This window comes from Haemaphysalis longicornis, unplaced genomic scaffold (assembly GCF_048455015.1).
Source record: "Haemaphysalis longicornis isolate Haplotype H1 unplaced genomic scaffold, Haemaphysalis longicornis Haplotype H1 scaffold_1, whole genome shotgun sequence".
Taxonomy (NCBI): domain Eukaryota; kingdom Metazoa; phylum Arthropoda; class Arachnida; order Ixodida; family Ixodidae; genus Haemaphysalis; species Haemaphysalis longicornis.
Window position 1 is genome coordinate 464,115,994 of NW_027526203.1, and position 20,718 is coordinate 464,136,711.

General features: G+C 45.5%; 2 protein-coding genes across 6 annotated transcripts in view; one reads left to right on the plus strand and one right to left on the minus strand.

Annotated features, from left to right (window-relative positions):
- The window catches only part of LOC144156182 (uncharacterized), a 121,393-nt gene that overhangs the window by 63,727 nt on the left and 36,948 nt on the right, over positions 1-20,718 (plus strand). For 2 of the 5 annotated variants that reach the window (XR_013319708.1, XR_013319704.1), the window contains one exon: positions 11,789-12,328. The exons of the other annotated variants lie outside the window; for them this stretch is intronic. The gene's annotated coding sequence lies outside the window, so the exon portion shown is untranslated. Of the gene's footprint in view, positions 1-11,788; positions 12,329-20,718 lie in introns of those variants that run through there. 5 annotated transcript variants of the gene reach the window in all.
- The window catches only part of LOC144156180 (protein kinase C iota type-like), a 33,268-nt gene continuing 26,826 nt past the window's right edge, over positions 14,277-20,718 (minus strand). Inside the window, exon 10 of the mRNA XM_077688042.1 lies at positions 14,277-19,674. Within this exon, the coding sequence (XP_077544168.1) occupies positions 19,622-19,674 (53 nt within the window). The 3' untranslated portion in view covers positions 14,277-19,621. The remainder of the gene's footprint in view (positions 19,675-20,718) is intronic.

The window sequence follows — 20,718 nt, forward strand, 5'->3', positions numbered from 1 at the left end:
AACGTTTTCTCCTAGCAACAATAGCGTAACGCAGGAATTACAGACGATTTGGAAGATAATACCTGGCACTAATGTAAGATTGTTCGCACGACTAGAAATTTGCTCAAGGCATGATTCGGTGTGTTAACCTTCTACACGTTCATCTAAAGTTGTCCCGTTTATGGTGTTTTAATTCTAAACAAAACTATGTGATAGTGTCTGGATAACTGCTAACACCTATCCTAGAAAGGTGAACGGTATGAATGTTCATATCTCCTTCAATAGTGTAAGCTTGGTTGCATAGGCAAATTAGTTTAACAGAAACTCAAATTCGGTCAGACGGTCATGAACAATGCCACTGGAAGCGCGGTACAATACACATTCAATATATGTATCATCATCAGCAGCAGCATCATCATCGTCGTCGTCGTCAGCCTACTCAGGTCCACTGCAGGACGAAGGCCTCTCCCACTGACCTCCAGCCGCTCCTGTCCTGCGCCTCTCGAGTTCACAGTCTACCCCCAATTTCTTTATTTCATCCCTCCATCGGGTTAAGGGCCTTCCCTTACTTCTAGACCCATCTCTTGGTATCCACTCTGTTGCCCTAATTGCCCAACGGTTGTCTGTTCATCTGAATACATGGCCAGCCCAAGTCAACTTTTTTTTCTTTGCTTGAACTATGATATCTTCTACTCTAGTTTAATTGCTCTCTGATCCAGGTAGCTCGTTTCCTGTTCCTGAGTGTTATTGCTAACATTATTTGTTCCAAGGCCCGTTGAGACGACCTAAGTTTGCTTTCTAGTTGTTTAGTGAGGTTCCACGTTTAAGCTCCGTATGTCATAACCGGCGGTATGCACTGGATTAGATTTTTCTTTTGAGTTACACAGACAGCTTACTTTTCATTATTTGGGAGTGCTTTCCGAGCGCTCCCCAACCCATACCTATTCTGCGCCGGATTTCTCTCTCGTGGTTGGGGTCAGCACTAACCATCTGTCCGAGGTAGTTATATTCAGTTACTTCTAGCGTTTCGTTTCCTAAGCTGCAGAAAGCGTTTTTGGCATGCTTATTCCTGATTACTTTAGGTTTATTCATATTTATTTTACCAGCTACCATCATCCTCCATAAAGAGAGCAGTAAAATACCTAAAAGGAAGGGCGTCAGACAAGGAGACACAATGTCTCCAATGTTATTCACAGCATGTTTACAAGAAGTATTCAGAACGTTGGATTGAGAACACGTGGGAGTAAGGGTTAATGGAGAATACCTCAGTAATCTCAGATTTGCTGATGACGTTGCCTTGCTAAGTAACTCGGGAGACGAATTACAAAGCATGCTTTCCGCACTGGACAAACAGAGTAGAACCGTTTGCCTGAAAATTAATATGCAGAAAATGAAAGTAACGATCAATAACCTCGGGACAGCACAGCGGTTTGAGATAGAAGGCGAGGCAGTGGAAGTGGTAAGCGAATATATCTACTTAGGTCAAGTTGTGACGTCGGATCCTAACCATGAGGCAGAGATAATTAGAAGGATAAGAATAGGGTGGAGTGCATACGGCAGACATTCTCAGATAATGAAGAAGAAAGTGTATGACAGCTGCATTTTACCGGTACTCACCTACGGGGCATAAACTTGGACGCTCACTAAGAGGGTACAACTTAAATTGAGAACGACTCAGCGGGCAATGGAGCGGAAGATGATAGGTGTAACTTTAAGGAAAAAGAAGAGAGCGGAGTGGGTCAGGGAACAAACGCGTATTAAGGACATATTAGTAAAAATTAAGAAGAAGAAATGGACGTGGGCAGGGCATGTAATGCGAAGGCAAGATAACCGTTGGTCATTAAGGGTATCGAGTAGATCCCTAGAGAAGGCAAGCGTTGCAGGGGGCGGCAGAAAGTTAGATGGGCAGACGAGATCAAGAAGTTTGCGGGGATAAATTGGTCGCAGTTAGCACAGGACCGTGGTAATTGGAGATTAATGGGAGAGGCCTTTGCCATGCAGTGGGCGTAGATAGGGTGGTGGTGGTGGTGGTGGTGGTGGTGATGATGATGGTATTTATTTTTAGCCTCACGGCCGAGATTTGTGACTAGTTCCTCAAGCATTGTTTACATGTATTCTATGTCGTCCGCAAATATTAAACGGCTCAAGTATTCCCCGTTTATCCTTAATCCTATGTTTTCCCAGTCAAGCTTTCCGAATACCCCCTCCAGGCGTGCGGTCAATACTTTTGGAGAGATGGTATCCCCCTGTCTCACTCCCTTTTGGATGGGAAATTTATCGCTTTGCTTGTGGAGGGTTATCGTACCCATGCATCCGTTGTATATGTGTTCTAGAAGTATTATGTAGGTTTTTTCTATTTCCTGGTCTTTTAGTGCTTCTAGCACGGCTGCGGTGATTACGGAATCAAACGCTTTCTCATAATCTATAAATGCCATGTAAAGGAGCTTAGTGTACTCTGCGAATTTTTTATCACTTGGTTGACGACATGGATGTGTTCCATGGTTGAGTAACCTTTCCTAAATCCAACCTACTCTCTGGGTTGATGGGAATCTTCGGTAAACAGCGGATGAACAACTGAGAGTAGGCTGATAAGTTTGTAATTTTGGGGTCCTTGAGATCTACCTTCTTATGAATCACAATAATTTTGGCGTTTTATATGACGTTTTATAGATTTATATGTTGGCGTTTTATAGATTTGTATGAATGAATCTAAAGTAATGAGCAAGAAGCATGCCAAGAACGTCTTTTTAAGCTTGGAAACGAAAAGCTGGAAGAAGTACCTGAATATAACTACCTCGGACAGATGGTTAGTGCTGGCCCCAACCACGAGAAAGCAATCCGGCGCAGTATAGGTATTGGCTGGGGAGCACTGGCAAGCACTCTCAAATAGTGAAAAGTAAGCTATCTCTGTCACTCAAAAGAAGAACCTAAGAACCTACAACAAGTGCATACTGCCGGTGATAACATACGAAGCTGAAACGAGGCGCCTTGCTAAACAACTAGAAAGCAAACTTAGGTCGGCTCAACGGGCCATGGAACGAATACTGTTAGGAATAACCCTCAGGGACAAGAAACGAACTACCATGGTTGAGTACCCTTTCCTAAAACCAACCTGCTCTCTGGGTTGATGGGAACCCAGGCTGTGACGTATGCGGATAACTATGACTTAGGTAAACAGATTGTATAAAACAGAGAGTAGGCTGATGTGTCCGTAATTCTTGAAGTCCTTGGGATCTCCCTTTTTATGAATCGGAATAATGTTGGCGTTTTTCCAGGCTATGGGCATTTTTTGAGTCTTTAAGTATTCCGAAAATAGTACAGCAATATTGTCCAGTACAGGATCTCCTCCCTCCTTCAAAATATCCATGGTTATGCCGTCGTCATTTGCAGCTTTTCCTATTTTCATGCCTGTGGGAGCCTTCTTCCTCTTTAGTTACTAGTTGAACATCATAAGTTGAGCTTGTACTTTCAGTAGTTTCTCTTGGTCTAACGGGGCTGGCATACAGCCTGCTGTAGAAGCGTTCTGCTACCTTTATTATCTCGTCCAAGTTGTGCGTGATGCAACCCTGCTCGTCTCTAAGGGCGTATATCCTGTCTTTGCCGATGGGTAGCTTTGTATTAGTTGCTCTCAAGCTTTTACTATTTGCGGCGTTTCCTCGATTACTGCTATGTTATATGCACAAATGTCGTCTGTTTTACTTCTGTTGAGCAGTTTCGAAAGCTCGGCTAATTCAGTCCGATTCCCCGTGCTTGCTTTATAGGGACGTTTATTCCTCCTCCTCCTCCTCACCGTGCTTGACACTTTCATGGTCTTACGTTTGCCAATGAGTTCCTTCGTTTTCTTAGTTAGTTTTCCAATTTGTTCTCTACATGTTGCTTCTCCCACAGCTTCTGCTGATTCAATGAGTGCCGATGTTATGTTGTCGTTTAGCTCGTCTACACGGACCTCGTTCTGCTCGTTCAGAAGCGCGAATTTGCTTTGAAGAGTTATTTTAAACTACTGCGATCTGGCTCTGTCTCCATGCGGGGTTTCTTAGTTTTCACGAGTTTCCTTCTATAACTTCTGAGATTCAGCCTTAGCTTGCATCTAACCATCCTGTGATCGCTGCTGGGTCATTTCAGATAAGATCAAACAAAGCATGGCTGGTCGACCTCTTCAATCTGCTTGAAATTTTTTTACCTCATTCCCGCATGTATGTAATGTGCGGATTCACAAATATTTTCGGCGGAAAAAATTTTGGCCGACTGAAAAAAAATTTGGAACCCACCCGCGTGGACCCCGGCCGCTACCTGCCCAGGCGCCGCGGCCAAATTTAGCGACGTCTAGCAAAAAATATACTAATCCGGCGGGAATGGCGGGAATTTTTATGCTTAATCTACGCCTGGTGTACATTTCGCGCCCAAAATACCGTCGGCTAAAAAAACATATATTTTTTGTAATAAATTTCCCAATCTTGCTCAGAGCGCAATTTGTTGTGTACTTTGCGGGTCAGTATTATCGTAAGTAATAGAGCTAGAGCGTTCAAATTTGAGTGAGGGCTGCTCCTGGCAAGCACAAATGAGGGCCGTAAATATTGTGTCTGTGCACACTACGGTTAAAAAGTAAATGGCGCACAAGTGTGAAGAAAAAACTAAAACACTCCGAGTTCAGAGGCTTATTAAAAAAAAAAAACACTTCTTCGATTTTGCTGAAATTCTCCCCAGATGTTAACCTGTGAATTTACTTCAATGATCATTAAAGACATGTTGCATCATTTTGTTCCTGACGCGCCTACAGCGTGAGAAAAAGGCCTGGTTGGCCAGGTCTTCACAAGATCCTGAGACACAAAACAGTGAGAGCAACTTCCAGTGAATGTGCAGACATTTGATAATTTTTTTGTACCAAAGGCAAACGATTACTTATTGATAGTATTACAGAGAATTTAGAAGCAAAACTGAAAAATTTTTATGTGAATTTTGGAACGAAAATAAACAATCTGCGCACCGCTAAACGTGTACTCTTCGAAGAAAAAACGGAGGAACTGCAGATTCACGCGCATTTAAAAAAAATCGCTTCTTCGAGTTTTATAAAGCTTTCCACGGATATTTTCCTCCTAATTTAATTGCGTGAGCCATTAAAAAACTCGCATCACTTTGATCACTGGAAAGCAAAAGAGCGTTGTCAAGCATGCTCGTCACAAGGAGCTGAGGCACGAAACGACGATTGTGACTTTCTGCAGATTTCCCTTATTTATTTTGTAGAAAGGGCAGAATATCTTCTAAGATAAGGAGAATAGAATAGCCGTGTGAGATTAACGAAGTCAACGTTTGAAATGACAGCGTTCCATCGGCACCCCATAATACCGTGCAGCTACTAGCTGTTTATTTACACGTTGGTTGCTGCATCAATGTTCACAGTTTCCTCAAAGGGGCACAAACAGTCCGCGCTGCACATAGTTTGCATATATCTGCTTCTGATGACTTCCTTAAACGCCACACGTGCCAGGACTGTATACCGGGAAAGGCACGCACTGTGCGCCATTCTTCCTTTTTTGTTTCGCGATAGCTGGAAACTTCGTTCCCCTCGAGGTATATGAAGTGAACGCCCTTGATCTTCTCAGACAACACAGTTACCATGTCTTTTGCCGTCTGAATCGCAGTTCTTAGTGGTTCTCTTAGGTTGTAAAGTGTCGCATGGTGTTTGACGATTCCCCCAACTCCGTCGCAGGCATTCTTTCCGTGCCCTGTTGCGGAGAATATCCATTGCGTTTCAGGCACGTCGCTCTTTCGCAACTCATGAAGCTGGTACCTGTTTTTAAAGTGACTGGCAGCTCCGTCACTCACATAAGTCACCTTGGAGTACAGTGGGAGATTGTCGTCTACCCACAGCCTGATTTTTTCTAAAGCCAAGCAGGCATGCGCAGAGTCATGGCAGATGTCATCGCTTGCAACCACAAAACTATGACAAAAGAGACTGAGTAACAAGCTAAATATATACAAAAAGAATAATAAAATCAGAATACTTAAAAAGAATAATAAAAATTGATGAAATGAAGATTAAAATGCGACCGTAGTCAAATAGTGGGGAGGCAGCGCAAGGCGCTCTCCCAGTGTGACAGAACTGAAAACTTGTAACCGTTCGAACGCATGCAGCCCCTTTTCTTCCAGGCCCTCTTTCGCTCTTTCTGTCAGCCAAGTCCCCGCCGCCGCATACAGTTGAAAAAGACTCAAACAAAAAAATGAAGATCCCACATGTGTCGTCCCGGACCCCACCGGGCTCAAGGGCGTTTGCCTTCCTGTTTGGTCGCTAATTCGGTAATTGAACCAGTGTGTCCGGAGAAGGACCGAAGAGGGGCGTGCTACCTGGAGACGTTACCCGCGCCGGGGTCGTGTGTGGCCGATGTCCGTTTTTAATACTTGCCATGTGTGCTGCCGACCGGACGGGCTTCCGTTGAACCTTTGATTTCAGGCGAGCGAAAGTTACGTCCAGGCGAGTTAAAAAACAAGACTGCGTGCACCTTGTCAAATAGCTGATAAATGAACCAAATATAGCGCATCACGGCAGCAGTGCGCGCAAAAAAAGAGCGTTGATAATGTAAGACAAAGAGTGACCGCGGTTGGGGAAATCTAGAGGAAGCTATAAAAATAGACCCGAAGACCTTCAAATTGTGCGTTTTACCACCATACATTGCAGCGGTTCCGCCACCGCACGACTGTATCCGCGCTGTGCTTAGAATGACGCACGATATTTCTAGGGCTCGCACAAGTACGTTTAGAGGAAAATATCTGTGGAAAGCTTCATAAAACTCGAAGAAGCGTTTTTTTTTTTTTTTAATGCGCGTGAATCTGGAGTTCCTCCGTTTTTTCTTCGAAGAGTACACGTTTAGCGGTGCGCAGATTGTTTATTTTCGTTCCAAAATTCACATAAAAATTTCAGTTTTGCTTCTGAATTATCTGTAATTCTATCAATAAGTAATCGTTTGCCTTTGGTACAAAAAATTATCAAATGTCTGAACATTCACTGGAAGTTGCTCTCACTGTTTCGTGTCTCAGGATCTTGTGAAGACCTGGCCGACCAGGCTTTTTTCTCACGCTGTAGGCGCGTCAGGAACAAAATGATGCAACATGTTTTTAATGATCATTGAAGTACATTCACAGGTTAACATCTGGGGAGAATTTCAGAAAAATCGAAGAAGTGTTTTTTTTTTTAATAAGCCTCTGAACTCGGAGTGTTTTAGTTTTTTCTTCACACTTGTGCGCCATTTACTTTTTAACCGTAGTGTGCACAGACACGATATTTAAGGCCCTTATTTGTGCTTGCCAGGAGCAGCCCTCACTCAAATTTTAACGCTCTAGCTCCATTACTTACGATAATACTGGCCCGCAAAGTACACAACAAATTGCGCTCTGAGCAAGATTTGGAAATTTATTACAAAAAATATGTTTTTCTAGCCAACGATATTTTGGGCGCGAAATGTAAACCAGGCGTTGATTAAGCATAAAAATTCCCGCCATTCCCGCCGGATTAGTATATTTTTTGCTAGATGTCGCTAAATTTGGCCGCGGCGCATGGGCAGGTAGCGGCCGGGGTCCACGCGGGTGGGTTCCAAATTTTTTTTCAGTCGGCCAAAATTTTTTCCGCCGAAAATATTTGTGAATCCGCACATTACATACGTGCGGGAATGAGGTAAAAAAATTTCAAGCGAATTGAAGAGGTCGACCAGCCATGCTTTGTTCGATCTTATCTGAAATGACCCTGCTTTGAATCTTGGTTAGAACCTCCACGTCTTGCACGATACCCGGGTTGTCACTTAAAATGAAGTCAATTTCGTTTTTTGTTGTGCCATCGGGACTTTTCTATGTCCATTCCCTATTCTTTCGTTTGTAGAAGAATGTTCATCAACCTCAGGTTATTTATCTCTGCAAATCCCACCGCTGTATCTCGTGGACTGTTGCGATTGTCTATTCTGAAGTTTCCCAACGACATTTCTGCCATTACCGACCTTTGCGTTAAGTCTCCCATCGCAATCGTGAACTGCGTTGTTGCCTTCTTCACTGCTCATTCGACGTCCTCGTAAAATCTATCTACGGCTTCATCATCATAGCTGGTTGTTGGCGCATGCGCCTGTGCTATCTTTAACCGGTATACCTTGTTTTGCTGACCACAACAACCGCGACTTTCTCGCTAATGCTGAAAAACTCATCCATGTTTCCTGATTTGCTCTGTGGATTAAAAATCCCACTCCGTGTTCTTTCTTCTCTTGGGGTCCATTGTAACACAAGAATATGCCCGCTAATGAGCTCCATGAAGCCTTCTCCGGTCCTTCTAACTCCGCTTAACCCTATTACATCCCACTTAATGTCCCGAGAGCTCCTCTTGTAGTGCAGCTAAGCTTCCCTCACTAGACAAAGTGATTGCGTTGAACGTTGCCACGGTCAAGTTCCAATGGCGGCCTGTCCGGATTCAGAGGTTCTTAGCACCCTCTGCTATATCGCTGTTCTGAGCGCCGCCGTGGACAGGTGCTCTACAGCTGCTGGGGACTGTGGGCCGAGAGTTGAATTGGTTGGTCATGGGAGGTGGCGGCCAACTACTACACCAAGGTGGCCGGCTCTTTCTCTGGTGAGGGAATGCTGTTTATTTCCCTAAGAGCCTTCCTAGCATGGTTGAACCTTTGTAGTGTTGCCCCTTGGGCCTCTGGGATGATGGTTACTTCCGGAGCAGGCAGCATTTCATACCTGCATGAGTTGGGCATAGAGAGCCAGACGAAAAAAGTGAGAGAGCGAGAGAAGTTTCCCGCGGACGACGTTGCCGCTCACACCTACAGTGATATTGAGGCAGCGGTTGTTTTTTTTTTTTTTTTTTTTTTTTTTACGTGCGTGGTTCTAAAGCAATAAGCTGAGGCACTAGCTTACTAGTGAGATCCACTGACGTCTGGACGTTGGAAAGGTAAGCCACTGTCATGCTCACCCGTATAGCTACGAAAAAAATGGGTAGTTTGAAACTCAGCTGGCCATGTTTGGAGGAAACGCTAATCGCTAAACTTTCTACGCTTTAATGATGGCTACCATTTGAAATAATTATGTTGCAGGAAACGCTAACGGCTATACTTTCTATACTTTAACAGACACAGTTTAATATGAAAGTGGAAATTGTTTTGATTTCCAGTTATTTTTCACATTTACAAGCACAGCCCCATTGCCTCTATGCTACGGCCGCCTTAAAAAGGGGTGTAACCAGGGAGAATTTAGGTATTACATATACCTTCCTTCACAACAATTTCTGCAAACATGAGCACATCAGCACGCATACTTCTCTGTTCACTGCAGACGCAATTTGTTCCAGTGCTTCTGTTTATGAGAATTATGCCCAAGTATCTTTGAAGTTTCTCGTTTTCAGTGAATTCATTACAGTAATGATGACATTGCGCATAATGGGAAAATTGTTTGAGCTTATTTGAGTCCTTGCCGACCATCTGAGGCTTTACCCATATTTGTGTATGCCCGTTCTTTTTCTCTTACGAACACTTCTCCGCTGCTCGTCCAGGTAAGCTTATAATTCTCGCGTGCTTTCGTCTTCGTAGCCCACAAGAAATGCTGGATACACTGCGCTGAATTTTATCAAAGTTCATTGAAATTCCTGACTATTGACTATTGACTATTCAACAAGCCCCTCATTCATAATTTTCATAAGCTGCATGCATAGCGAGGGCATCGGTTGTTGCAGTCATGTACCACAGGTAGAACCCGCTGCGGTGCCTCAGTGGTTAAGGCGTTGTGCTGCCGAGCCCAAGGACGCGGGTTCGATTCTCGGCCGCTGTGGCTGCTGTTCTGGCGGAGGCAAAATATGAAAAGCTCCGTGTGTTCGAGATTTCTGCCCGCGTTAAAGATCCCCTGCACGCGGTCGAAATTAATCCGGAGCCCTCCTCCACTACGGCGCGCCTCATAGCCAAGGTGTTGCTTCGGCGCGTTAAACTCCACAATAAATCAATCCCCACAGTTAGCAGGCGAGGGTCCATGGCCAGTGGATTTTTTCTGACGTGGCGTCGACGTCTAGTCACTGCTGTCGGATATAAAGAGAAAGGTCCCTCCCCTCCGACTTTGTCGGAGCGGCGCTGACTACCTCCCCTAAACACAGTACGCACCTTCATACACATAAGAACAGAGGGGAATTTAGTCACTTCTCTAGCTAATTTGGTAGAACATTCCTATTTTTGGGGTTCTAGCAACCGGACGTCATTCCAGGGCGTCAGCGGGTCACCAGAAGAGCCATACTTTTGGTGTAAGCAGCCCCCAAATACTATCCTATCTAGGACCAAACAAGCAGTGCTTCCGCCCCCGCTGTTTGTCATGCCTATAGCTCAGTCCGTGTAGCGCGTACGAATCTTCAGCACACTGGTCCCACTGGTTCTCGGCCCATTCCCTGCAAAGGAGTTAAACCTCGGGCTGGTTGATACAGAGAGCGCGAGACGAACGCTTGCTCTGTCAGCAGTTTGCCTCCTCTCTCTGTCCTGTTTGACGCGCTGTTACTTTCCTCCCGTTCATCTCGCCGGTACACCACCGCATCCCGTTGTTCGCCACTAGCCCCTCCTCCTCCAAAAAAATTGCAACACACGCCGTCTTCTAGTCGCTCGGGTCGGGTGGTAGAGGAGAGCAGCTGCGGTCAGGATAGCCGCCGGAGCGCCCCGGTGGTGCTGAGGTTCACAATATGATAGCAAGTTGCTGGTGTCCTCAGTGGAGGTAGCGATTGGCAGCCAATAAGATTAGACAGACGAAGCACAAGTAAACTCGGGGACGTCTCGCCACCGCTGGCGTCGCCAGAGCAACCCTGCACCTAATGAAAGGATGGATAAAGCGAGGCAGAGTGACCTCCAACTCTGCCTAGTGGGAGCAGCACCGGAAGGCAGCCGAAAGCGTCGCCGAACGGCCGTGTCCGAGCACAGAGCAGTCATTCCGAGACAGCGCGGTAGGGACAGCCGTAGCTGAACCTTCTACCCGCACTTCCGGTGCGATGAAAGTACAGAACGAAAGAAAGACACATAAAAGAGCAGACAGGGTTTTCCAAGCGAAGCAGCAGATGGCGCTGGGTCCGCGCAGGAAATTCCGGGCTTGTACCCAGAAGGGAACGGAATTTCGCCTCCCCTAGACACCAAAAGGAGGTGGCGCTGCACACTTCCGGTGCGATAAAAGAACAGAACGAAAGGAAGACGCATAAAAGATCAGACGGAGTGTTCCAAGAGAAGCAGTAGATGGCGCTGGGTCCGCGCAGGAAATGCCGGGCACGGCGTCACGACGCGTCCCGTCAGCTCTCGTACGCCTTGTAAAATGCGGGGTGCAGTGAGGGCAGGACCGAGTGCAGAACTTGCGAGCTTCTAGAGCCGGAGTAACGCGTGCGCATCGGGCCCAAACTCAAGTTCGCCAGGGATAGGAATGAGCTGCTCAAGCGCCAATGGGTCTTCCGTTATTTTTTGCAGCAATACAACGCCCCTAAAACTGCCCTGCAGGACATAAAGGATTTATACTGGGGAAATTCTGTTCCCCCTCTGTGATCGAGGGGATTTCGCGGCAAGAGATTTCAACACAGACATCTCCAGAAGTCGTAAAGAAATGCGACCACCGTACTCAAATCTCGCCTCAATCTGCTGCTTTTCAAAAAGCGTGTACGAAATGTTATCATACATCACCTGTTATCACACTCCTATATCCCATTGAAGTCATCACAACTATCAAGCAAAATCATATTGCGAACATCGGCTCTCGATGCGTTCGCGTGCTTTGCCTGGATTGTATGTCACGCTGATTTTTTAACACATTCTGCGTTTTCCATTTGCAGGGACGATTTTTAATCGTGGATGGAGAGTTGTGTTGTATTATTGCGAGGAGATCTGCCGATGCAGGCCATGCGCCGTGTTGTGGAAAGTGAAGACGATGAAGATAGTCTTCATTGTATCCCACGACGCTTAAGTGGACGAAGAGAAGGAAGAATCTCGAAGTCCGGCCGACGATCTCGAACTTCCCCTGCTTATTTCAATTCCTGTAAATACACCACAGTCTTCCTGTAGCAATCTTGTTACATATGGTTCGCTTCTGCATTAATAAGAGCTTCCCAAATATTGTTATTGTTTTTGAACGCCAAAATCCTAACTTGCCGAAGCAATAAAGTTTCGGGGTGAGCTATGGTGGAGCCGCGGAGGTTGCGCGCTCCGCCTCTGAAAACCGCAAGCCCCGAAGATGAATCTGCGACATTTTTGCGACTATTTTATGGCATCATTGTTTGAGGACTATTTGAGGCGCACTTTTCGTTGGAATTATACCGTTGTGAGTATGCGCCCCTCCTGTCGTATTTGTTGTTTTCTTCTCATCTGGGCAATGTTTATACTTCTTTCTCGACGTAACCACACGCTTGATAATCGTCACGACTTTAACTATGCCTGTTTAAAACAGACCTGAATGATAAAGGAGCTGTGAACTGCGATAACACAGAAACGCGGGCTAGTTGGTTAGCATACATAGCGGTAACTTCACGCGCACTACACGGGGACACAACGTAAAAAAAAAAAAAAAAAAAAAACCCGAAGGCCAGCGGTGGTCTTCGGGCCTTTTTTCTTTGTGTCCCCGTGTAGTGCGCGCGAAGTTACCGTCATGAGGTGTGAAGATTGCGGAACTGAATTTTCCCGTCGTACAGCCTGGCAAAGACGAGGATTTTTCTACGAAATACACGTTGTTTAGTAGCGCACGCGAAGAGGGCGCGTGCTCCCACCTATAGGAATTTTCCTTCTTCCTCCCCCATTGTCGGCTGCAAATACCAAGTTAAACTATGTCATAATTCCTGGAAAAGCTGTTATCGCAAGTCGGTGGATTAGTTTCCCAGGTACTGATGATCGCGATGCCTCCCTCACTTTTCGGGCCTGCTCTTACGAAGCACGTCGCCAAAGGTAAGTGCCTCCAATGACACGCAATACTTTTCGCGCTTCGTGCGTCCCTTTGAGCTACGCTGGGAAACTCTGCCGCCCCATGACTACAACAACACGCGACTACTGGAAGCCGGCCGGACTGCCCCGCGGCATCTTTCCAAACGTAGCGCTAGAGGACTTTCAGTGGGGCCGCGTCAATACCCCTTGTCGCGTCAATACCCCTTTCCCCCTTTACCCTTGTCCTCTCCCCGGGACGATGACCGCAGTGATAATAGCTCCCAAACTCTGGTCTTGTTGCCTCAGGGGCCTGTATTGGCAATATACATGTGTAATTTCTGAGGGGGGGGGGGGGGGGAGTCGTGTTGTCTTCGTGGTGCCAGTAGGTCAGTGACCGCAGTATTTAGGGACGCTACCTTGCGAAGGTTCCGCTACCGTGTACCTTTTAAGTGTGCGCGTTGTCACCGCTGGTTGTCTATCCAGCGTCTTTGATCCCACCAGTGCCTTTTCAGAGTTATGAATCGCGCTTTGGGTTTCCTAACAAAGTTTTGTTAATTCGAAATAAACCGGGCAGGTCGAAAATTATCCGGGCCCTGGCACGCAGATGACACACCATGGATGTTCCTCTGAAAAATTCTGCAGAAATTCAGAGAATTTTCTCTTGGTGCGTAGCATTCTTATGCCGCCTGTCTTGACTGAGTTTTCTCGACCCAAATTTGTTTTTCTTTTCTAAATCCTGTCCGACCAATTACGCTATTATAACGATTGCAGGCGAAACGTTTTCAAAATCTTCATTATTGTGGAAATGCAGGGTGTTATACGGTTCGCCATTTTCCATAATTATTTTATATTTTTCTTATTTTTTAATTTTTCAAAATTTTGTTCGACCAATTATGTCCATTTACCCTATTATAATGACTACAGGTGGAACTTTCGCGAATCTGCATTATGAAAAGGGCATGCGGTGTACGTTTTGACATTCTCCGTATTTTTAAAATAGTTTTCTTTTAGATTTTCAAAATTTCGTTGGACCAATTATCTCAACTTTCATTATTGCAACGATTACATTTGGAACTTTCGCGAAATCTACATTATTGTGGAAATGCAGGGCGTTACATGGTTCGCCATTTTCCGTAATTATTTTATATTTATTTAGTTTTTCAACATTTCGTTCGACCAATTATCTCCATTTAGGCCATTATAGCAATTACAGGTGGAACTTCCGCGATATCTGCATTTTTGTGGAAATGCAGGGCGTTACACGGGCCTGGTTGTGGGGGCACTCTGCAAAGAATGCTAAGCATTAAAAAAAATTAATTTTCAAGGCGGAAATAAAGTGCGAGACAAGGCATTCTCAACACCACAGCTCGGCGACTACCCGACTCAAGGTGGACCACTCAAAGTGAATTATTCCCTGTGCTCGACGATGCGAGTTAACACGGGGTTGGGTAAGTGAAAAAGAAGACGCGCAAAAATTGTGATGCACATGAGAGGACGAATTTGGCGATTGAACGCAAATGCTTAATCGCTACGTGATCAAGAGTGCTTGACTTCTACGCTTTCTGACCCGGTGTTTTTGCTGCTGCCCCCCCTCAGTACACTCAGTAAAGGAGAAACCGAGAGGAAGAGATAGAGGAAGCTCTTTATTTAGAAAAGCTGAGCCATGGCATGCTTTGGAACCAGAGCATTAACAGTTTTTAATATTACTAGAATCACTTCCTCACTCACTCACTGACTCACTCACTGAATCACTCACAATCAATCAAATCAATGATATCAATTAGTGAGCCAGTCAATCAGTCCTTTATTAAATATAGTGGCCAGGAACAGCCCAAGCCTCTATTCTGGTTCACAAAGACAAAGAAATAGAGAAGCACCCCAGGAAATCAACAGTGAACAAGAAATACCGTAGAATAAAAACTATAAACAAGGCGTAAAATGAGATCAGAATGTAATGCATTCAATATTACACAATGAAGGTGCTCGAATTTCAAATCCACCGCCAAAAAGATTTAGTACAATGGTCATAGAAGTGGAGAAATGTAAGCAGGCAGAAGAATATATTTGCAAATACGCGATTACTTGACACTTCAAGCAAGTATGAATACCAGAAAAAAATACTAATATCACAAACACACCAACAGTGACCACAACAATAATAATGATAATATCAATAGTAATGATATACAACCTAAGAAACAATACTGCCGCACTTTTCCAAGCAACGAAGGGTCATAGCGTGCAGAAGAAACAAAAACACGCGGGTGACGTAAAAATATTCCAAAGTATGAATCAACAGGTCACACATCCACAATAAACCTACACTGAATAAAAAGGCTGTACACTCACAGTAAACATGATTCTATAAAAACAAGGGATAACAACCACTATCCTATGAAAGCAATAAGCTTACATAAATAGAACGTAAACGGAAACGATATTACATAAATACAGAAACCAAACACTGTTAGCATAGTCTGAGTCCATACAAGGTATTCGAACTCACAAATTTATTTTACTAATTTATTAAATACTGCAGGCTTTACAAAGCCTAGGCAGGAGTGGCAAGACACGTAGAGGTACAAGTATACACGCGACGCTTTGCGTAAAACTAAAAAGTGCACAGTAAAAGAAAAAGAAGAAAAAAAGAAGACGCAGGATGAATATCGACACAAGTAAATAATAACATCACGAAAAAAAGACACGATTGGGGGAAAAATCCGGCAATTCGCAGGAACAATGGACCAATACAGCAATTTCAGTTCGGGGCAGCGGCATTTCGGTACAGATACACCTCCAAGTTTTCTACTGATGAAAGTGCAGTTACGGGCAACAAATTCCATTCTTCAATGGTGCGAAGAAACAATGAAAACTTGGAAAGTGTTAGTCCTGGCGCGAAAAATGGCGTTAAAGAAAGGTCATGGGTGTGACGGGTTTTTCTTGTTGAAAGGAGTCTAAGATACGCAGTACGATCTAATCCAAGCTTATTTGTGAACAATTGGAGAAAGAACTTCAAGCGAAGGAATTTCCGTCTTAACTCCAGAGTGGGGATGTTGTTACTGATCATAAGGTTTGTAACAGACTCGTGGCGATTGCATTTTGAGTAAGCAAAACGCACAGCCCGCCTTTGGATTTTCTCGATACTATTGATGTTAGATTTGGTGTACGGAACCAAGACTATACAAGCATATTCTAGTTTTGGTCTAATAAAAGGGATATATAGGCCAGATATTTTACATGAGAGGGAGCATCTTTAAGCTTATGCCTCAGTTGACAAAGCTTACGGAACGTTGAGGCGCAAACGTTACGGATGAGAGTCTTCCAGCCTGAATTGTTAGTAACACCAAGATATTTATATTCGCCAACTTCAATTAGTGGATTGTTGGAAACAGTAGGCAAATACAAGGGGAAGAGTTTTTGCTAATCTTTAGATAAACTGATTTTTGGTAATTTAATCTCATACCCCATTTATTGCACCAGGAAAGAATATTGTTCACAGCAGAGTTTAAAGCGGTCTGGTCATCTACAGAGTGAACGTTATTAAACAATATGCAGTCATCTGCGAAAAGACGTATTTGTACAGGTTCGGCAACTACATCGACAATATCATTGCAATAAATAAAGGAGTCGGGGCCTAAGTGCGCTCCTCTGGGGAATTAGTACTGGTTTGTCAAGCAGCGAGGTTCGTAAGACAAAGTTGAAGGATTACTATGGAATACATCCGAGCTTTTCGCGAACGTATTCAATACAGCGGTGTTGAGTGCCTTCCAGTGGATTCTTTTTAACACCTTGGGCAGGTACGCGAAACAGCCTAAGCACTTTGATGTTGCCTGTCGGGGTTCTCAAATGGATGGCACCTGATACGTCTGTACAACCAATGAGGCTCTGTATACGTTTATACAGAAATAGCCGGTCAGCCTTGGCCTCCCGGCAGTGTTACGGGTCAGTTATAATGAACCGACTCCGGAATCATCCTTGTACTTCGCAGAAGCGTACATGTTTTACTATGGACACAAATTTCGGTTTTTCCTCGTTCAGCGAGCTCTCAGTTGGTCAACACATTTTGTTCCACACAACCGATCCATATTCTAATAAAGGACGACAGGCCAAGGTATAGAGACAAAAGAATGTGTCTGCATAGTTGAAATATTTGGAGATACGGCATGCGGCACCGAGTGTTCGTCAAGCACGACGGGTTATCTGGTTAAAAATAATAGTTTGCTTTATTAAACCAAGTGTTACAGAATACCAAGGCCTTAGGAACAATGCTGCAAAGAAGCAACTTGACTAGTGCTGGAACATACGAAAAAAAAAGGCCCGTGTGCCACGTGATACCTTTTGAAACACTAAGTACAGCTTTTTGGCTTGACAACATCTTGCAAGGTTTTCGTAAACGGCACTTTATGTTTCGGCACATAGCAATTTTGGCACATAGCACTAGGCAAAAGTGTTCGACATTCGCATAGCCAGCATATAGACAGGCGACCCAACTGCTCGGAACGGTTACACAACTGCGAGTAGTTGCGATTGGATGCAAAGTTTCGAGTAAAATGAGCATGAAACAAGAATACCCCATTTACCTGATGCTAATAAATGTAATGCACTGAATACGCATGCACGTAAGTCTTATGTCTTCTGAGAGCGCTTCGAACGAACTCTATAGACTAGCAAAAAAAATTATCAATGGACTTGAGTTCGAGTCCGTCGAATTAAGGTCGAGGTAGTGGTGAGGTTAAGGGTAAGGTTGAAGGGATGTCTGTAATGCATAACCAAGGCTACAAGAACCGGGCAGTCAGGACCTTAAAGGGACCCTGTAACACTTTCAATAAACGCTTTCACTCTTTCCTTCGCGTCTGGAAGCACTGCGAAAGCTACAGTTATCGCTAGCACGGATTGGCACTGCGTGATTTGCTCGTCGCACCCTATACGCCTTCCGTTTCTGCTTTGTTTTGGTGGCTTTATTTTTAAAGTTGCTATCCGAAAGCGTTCATTGCTGCAACTGAAGGAAAACCGGCCAGCAGCCGCTACATGGCCTCAGTGAGGTAATTTAGGCGGTCGAAGAACGTCAAGACAGGGAAAGAGGAAATCTCAGCGAGTTTCCAAATTATCTGATGGGCATAGAGCAGTAATTTTTGGCTGTAGTACTTTGCGACCCCTAATCTAAGTACTGGGTGTGTTAGGTGACTACGTTCTGCAAGAATTCAAGATTTCAAAAAAAGTTGAAAAAAGTGTTGCAGGGCCCCTTTAACTTCAACGGGGGAGGCTGCGGTGAAGTCAAGAAAAGTTATTTCATTTTGAGCGACCCTTCAGGATGCTTCACCACTGTCGTTCATATAATCTGCTGCGACGTCGGAGCCACCGTTATTGCTACGCGTTATACTCACTGCCTTTTACAAATGTGGCCCCGTAACTACGCTGAAAAAAGCCTTGCTGAACGTTCCGCAACATCGCGTCCGTGTGGTGTGCGAATCCTGTCTTTTGTCCTGTCTTAGCGCGCTTCTTCAGATTGTTGTGTAGCAACGCCTACTCCTCCATTCTGGCAAGGGGCTTAGCAAGCTCATGCAACCCTACAGCGGCCCAACTGGGATATGCAAAGATATGCCGGATGACAATTTACCCGATGCGTCGCCCACCCATGGCAAATATTTACGCCGTTCTCGTACTGAACCCGTGTATAGCAAGAAGAGATAAAGCCCTCCAAAGCCCTTCCTTTGAAATAATACCTGCATGCGGGCTCAAACTGCCGATATCCGTCGGGGAGGGGGGAGATACTCGAACGGATCGCTTTTGAAGCAGGAAGTCGTGGAGAGGCTGCAACATAAGGCGATAATTTAATAGAAACCTGGCGACTAACTTTGCCCAATGCCTTTCAGATTGACTCCAGGCGTGTGTACAGAACTATAAATGTCATGCTAGTAGGTAGATCGCCCGTCCCCGCTGGTCGCTAAGGCAGCTGCGATTATCTTAAACAGCGACTAATGTAAACTCGCGATCTGCCTACGCGACATTTACCATTCTGTGCGCAGGCCTGTACTCGCCCAGTATGCATTGCTGCAGAGTGTAGGTATATATATTTGCTCCGCTGTTCGCTGAAAACAACACCCCAAGCCCTTCCGACATACGCTACATGGTTTTATGCTTTACCGAAGCGAGCGGAGGGCGCAGCGAGGCTCCGTGTGTACATACATAACGGGCCTCAAAATTGTTTTTGAGAGCGCGAATGAAGGTCAGCAGGCCGAGACCGAGCCTGCCGCGCGAAGCAAGCGCCGAACACTCGACAAAGCGCGAAGACTATTGCGGACGGACGCGCGCGGCATCGGAAAGCAATTTTGCAAAGGCTTGCGGCTCTCGTTTCTGCGTGGTCTGCCGGTCGTGCTATTGAGATGCAAAAAGGCAGTGGGGGCGCGCGTCGAGGTATCAGTATGCGCGTGCTTTGAAACCGCGCGCCGCGAACGACTGGGCGCAGAGGAAAGATGAGAGCGCGGGGAGGGAGGGAACGGTGAAGCGCCACGGGTGGCGCGTTACTCTCTTAGCTCGGGCAATACTTTGCGATTACCATACGAAAGATGGAGGAAGCGGCAACAGGTTATATCGGGGGTGCGGGGCGAACAAAAGAGTTTACTAGGTCACTGCATCGGAAGGAGCACCTGCTCAGACTCTCGACGGGCCAAAATATGGGACAAGATGAAGCCGACTGCTCCGCCGTTTTATTCGAACCCAGGCTGCGAGGCTCGGCCGCCGAGTTGAGGGAGCTGCTAGGTGGACAGGTTGGAGCCATCGTCCCTCATCGTGCTAGGCAGGGAGCCGCCTGCAAGTGAGGGCAACAACACGTTGTCACACCAATCGACGCACGACAGAAAAAGAAAAAAATGAAGGGTCGGGGGGCTATGTGGGTGACCGTTAGAACACCCGGGGCAAGAAGGGCACAGGAAACGACTACAGCAATCGAAGTTATTTCTCTGCGACCTCGAGGCTAATCTTCTGATAAGCATATGGTGATTATGCTCTGAAGCGCGATTCTTCGCTTACGAATAGAAATCAAGCGCTGAGCCTTCAGGCAGTAGAGACGTTAACTTAGAACGTCGAAGTCCCACCCTGTAAATGTACTTTGTGACATACACGCGATCACCGCTCAGTCACCCGCGGCATGTGTAAACAGCCGTATGAATCACTTCGCTAGCCATAAATAAGTTTGAAATAAGGCAAGGCGACATATTAACGGGCGCTTGAAGGTACAGCTCTACGTTCTGTATACTTACTCGCACATCATAGTTTACGCGCAAATAACGGCCGACCGCATCCGTATAAATAGAAATCGACCCACCGCTTACGTGGGTGTCCTAGCCTTTAGTTGGTAACATAGCTTGGTGTTCGGCTGGCAGGAGTTCGGATGGTGGTTTAATCTAAAAGGTGGCAGGTGTCACTACACCCACACCATTCTGCGGACACATTACTTCCAGCAACCTCCCAAGTTGAAGACGCGGGTTTGCGAGTGTACGGGGCAGTCCCCACAGATGAATTCCCGTTCAGATATGTCAAGCGCCCACAACCGTAATGACCAGAACAAAATATGCATTTTTGTACCTACAATAACCTCTGCCCAATGTATACGAAAATCATTGCCGGATAACGTATCTAGGGTGAACCGTGGCAGAAAAGACAACTTTGAACTCGCTTACCAACATTGGGTTCTACTAATCACATAATTAGTCGTACACCAGGGCTTTTAAAGCGAAAGCATGAATGCGTCGGAAACCGGCTTTTATATCTCCATGACTGCGAAGCGTTCCAGCGCGTGTTTCGTGGAGCCACGTCGAAACTGGAGAGTGCATCCCGCACGCGCCTCGCTGGC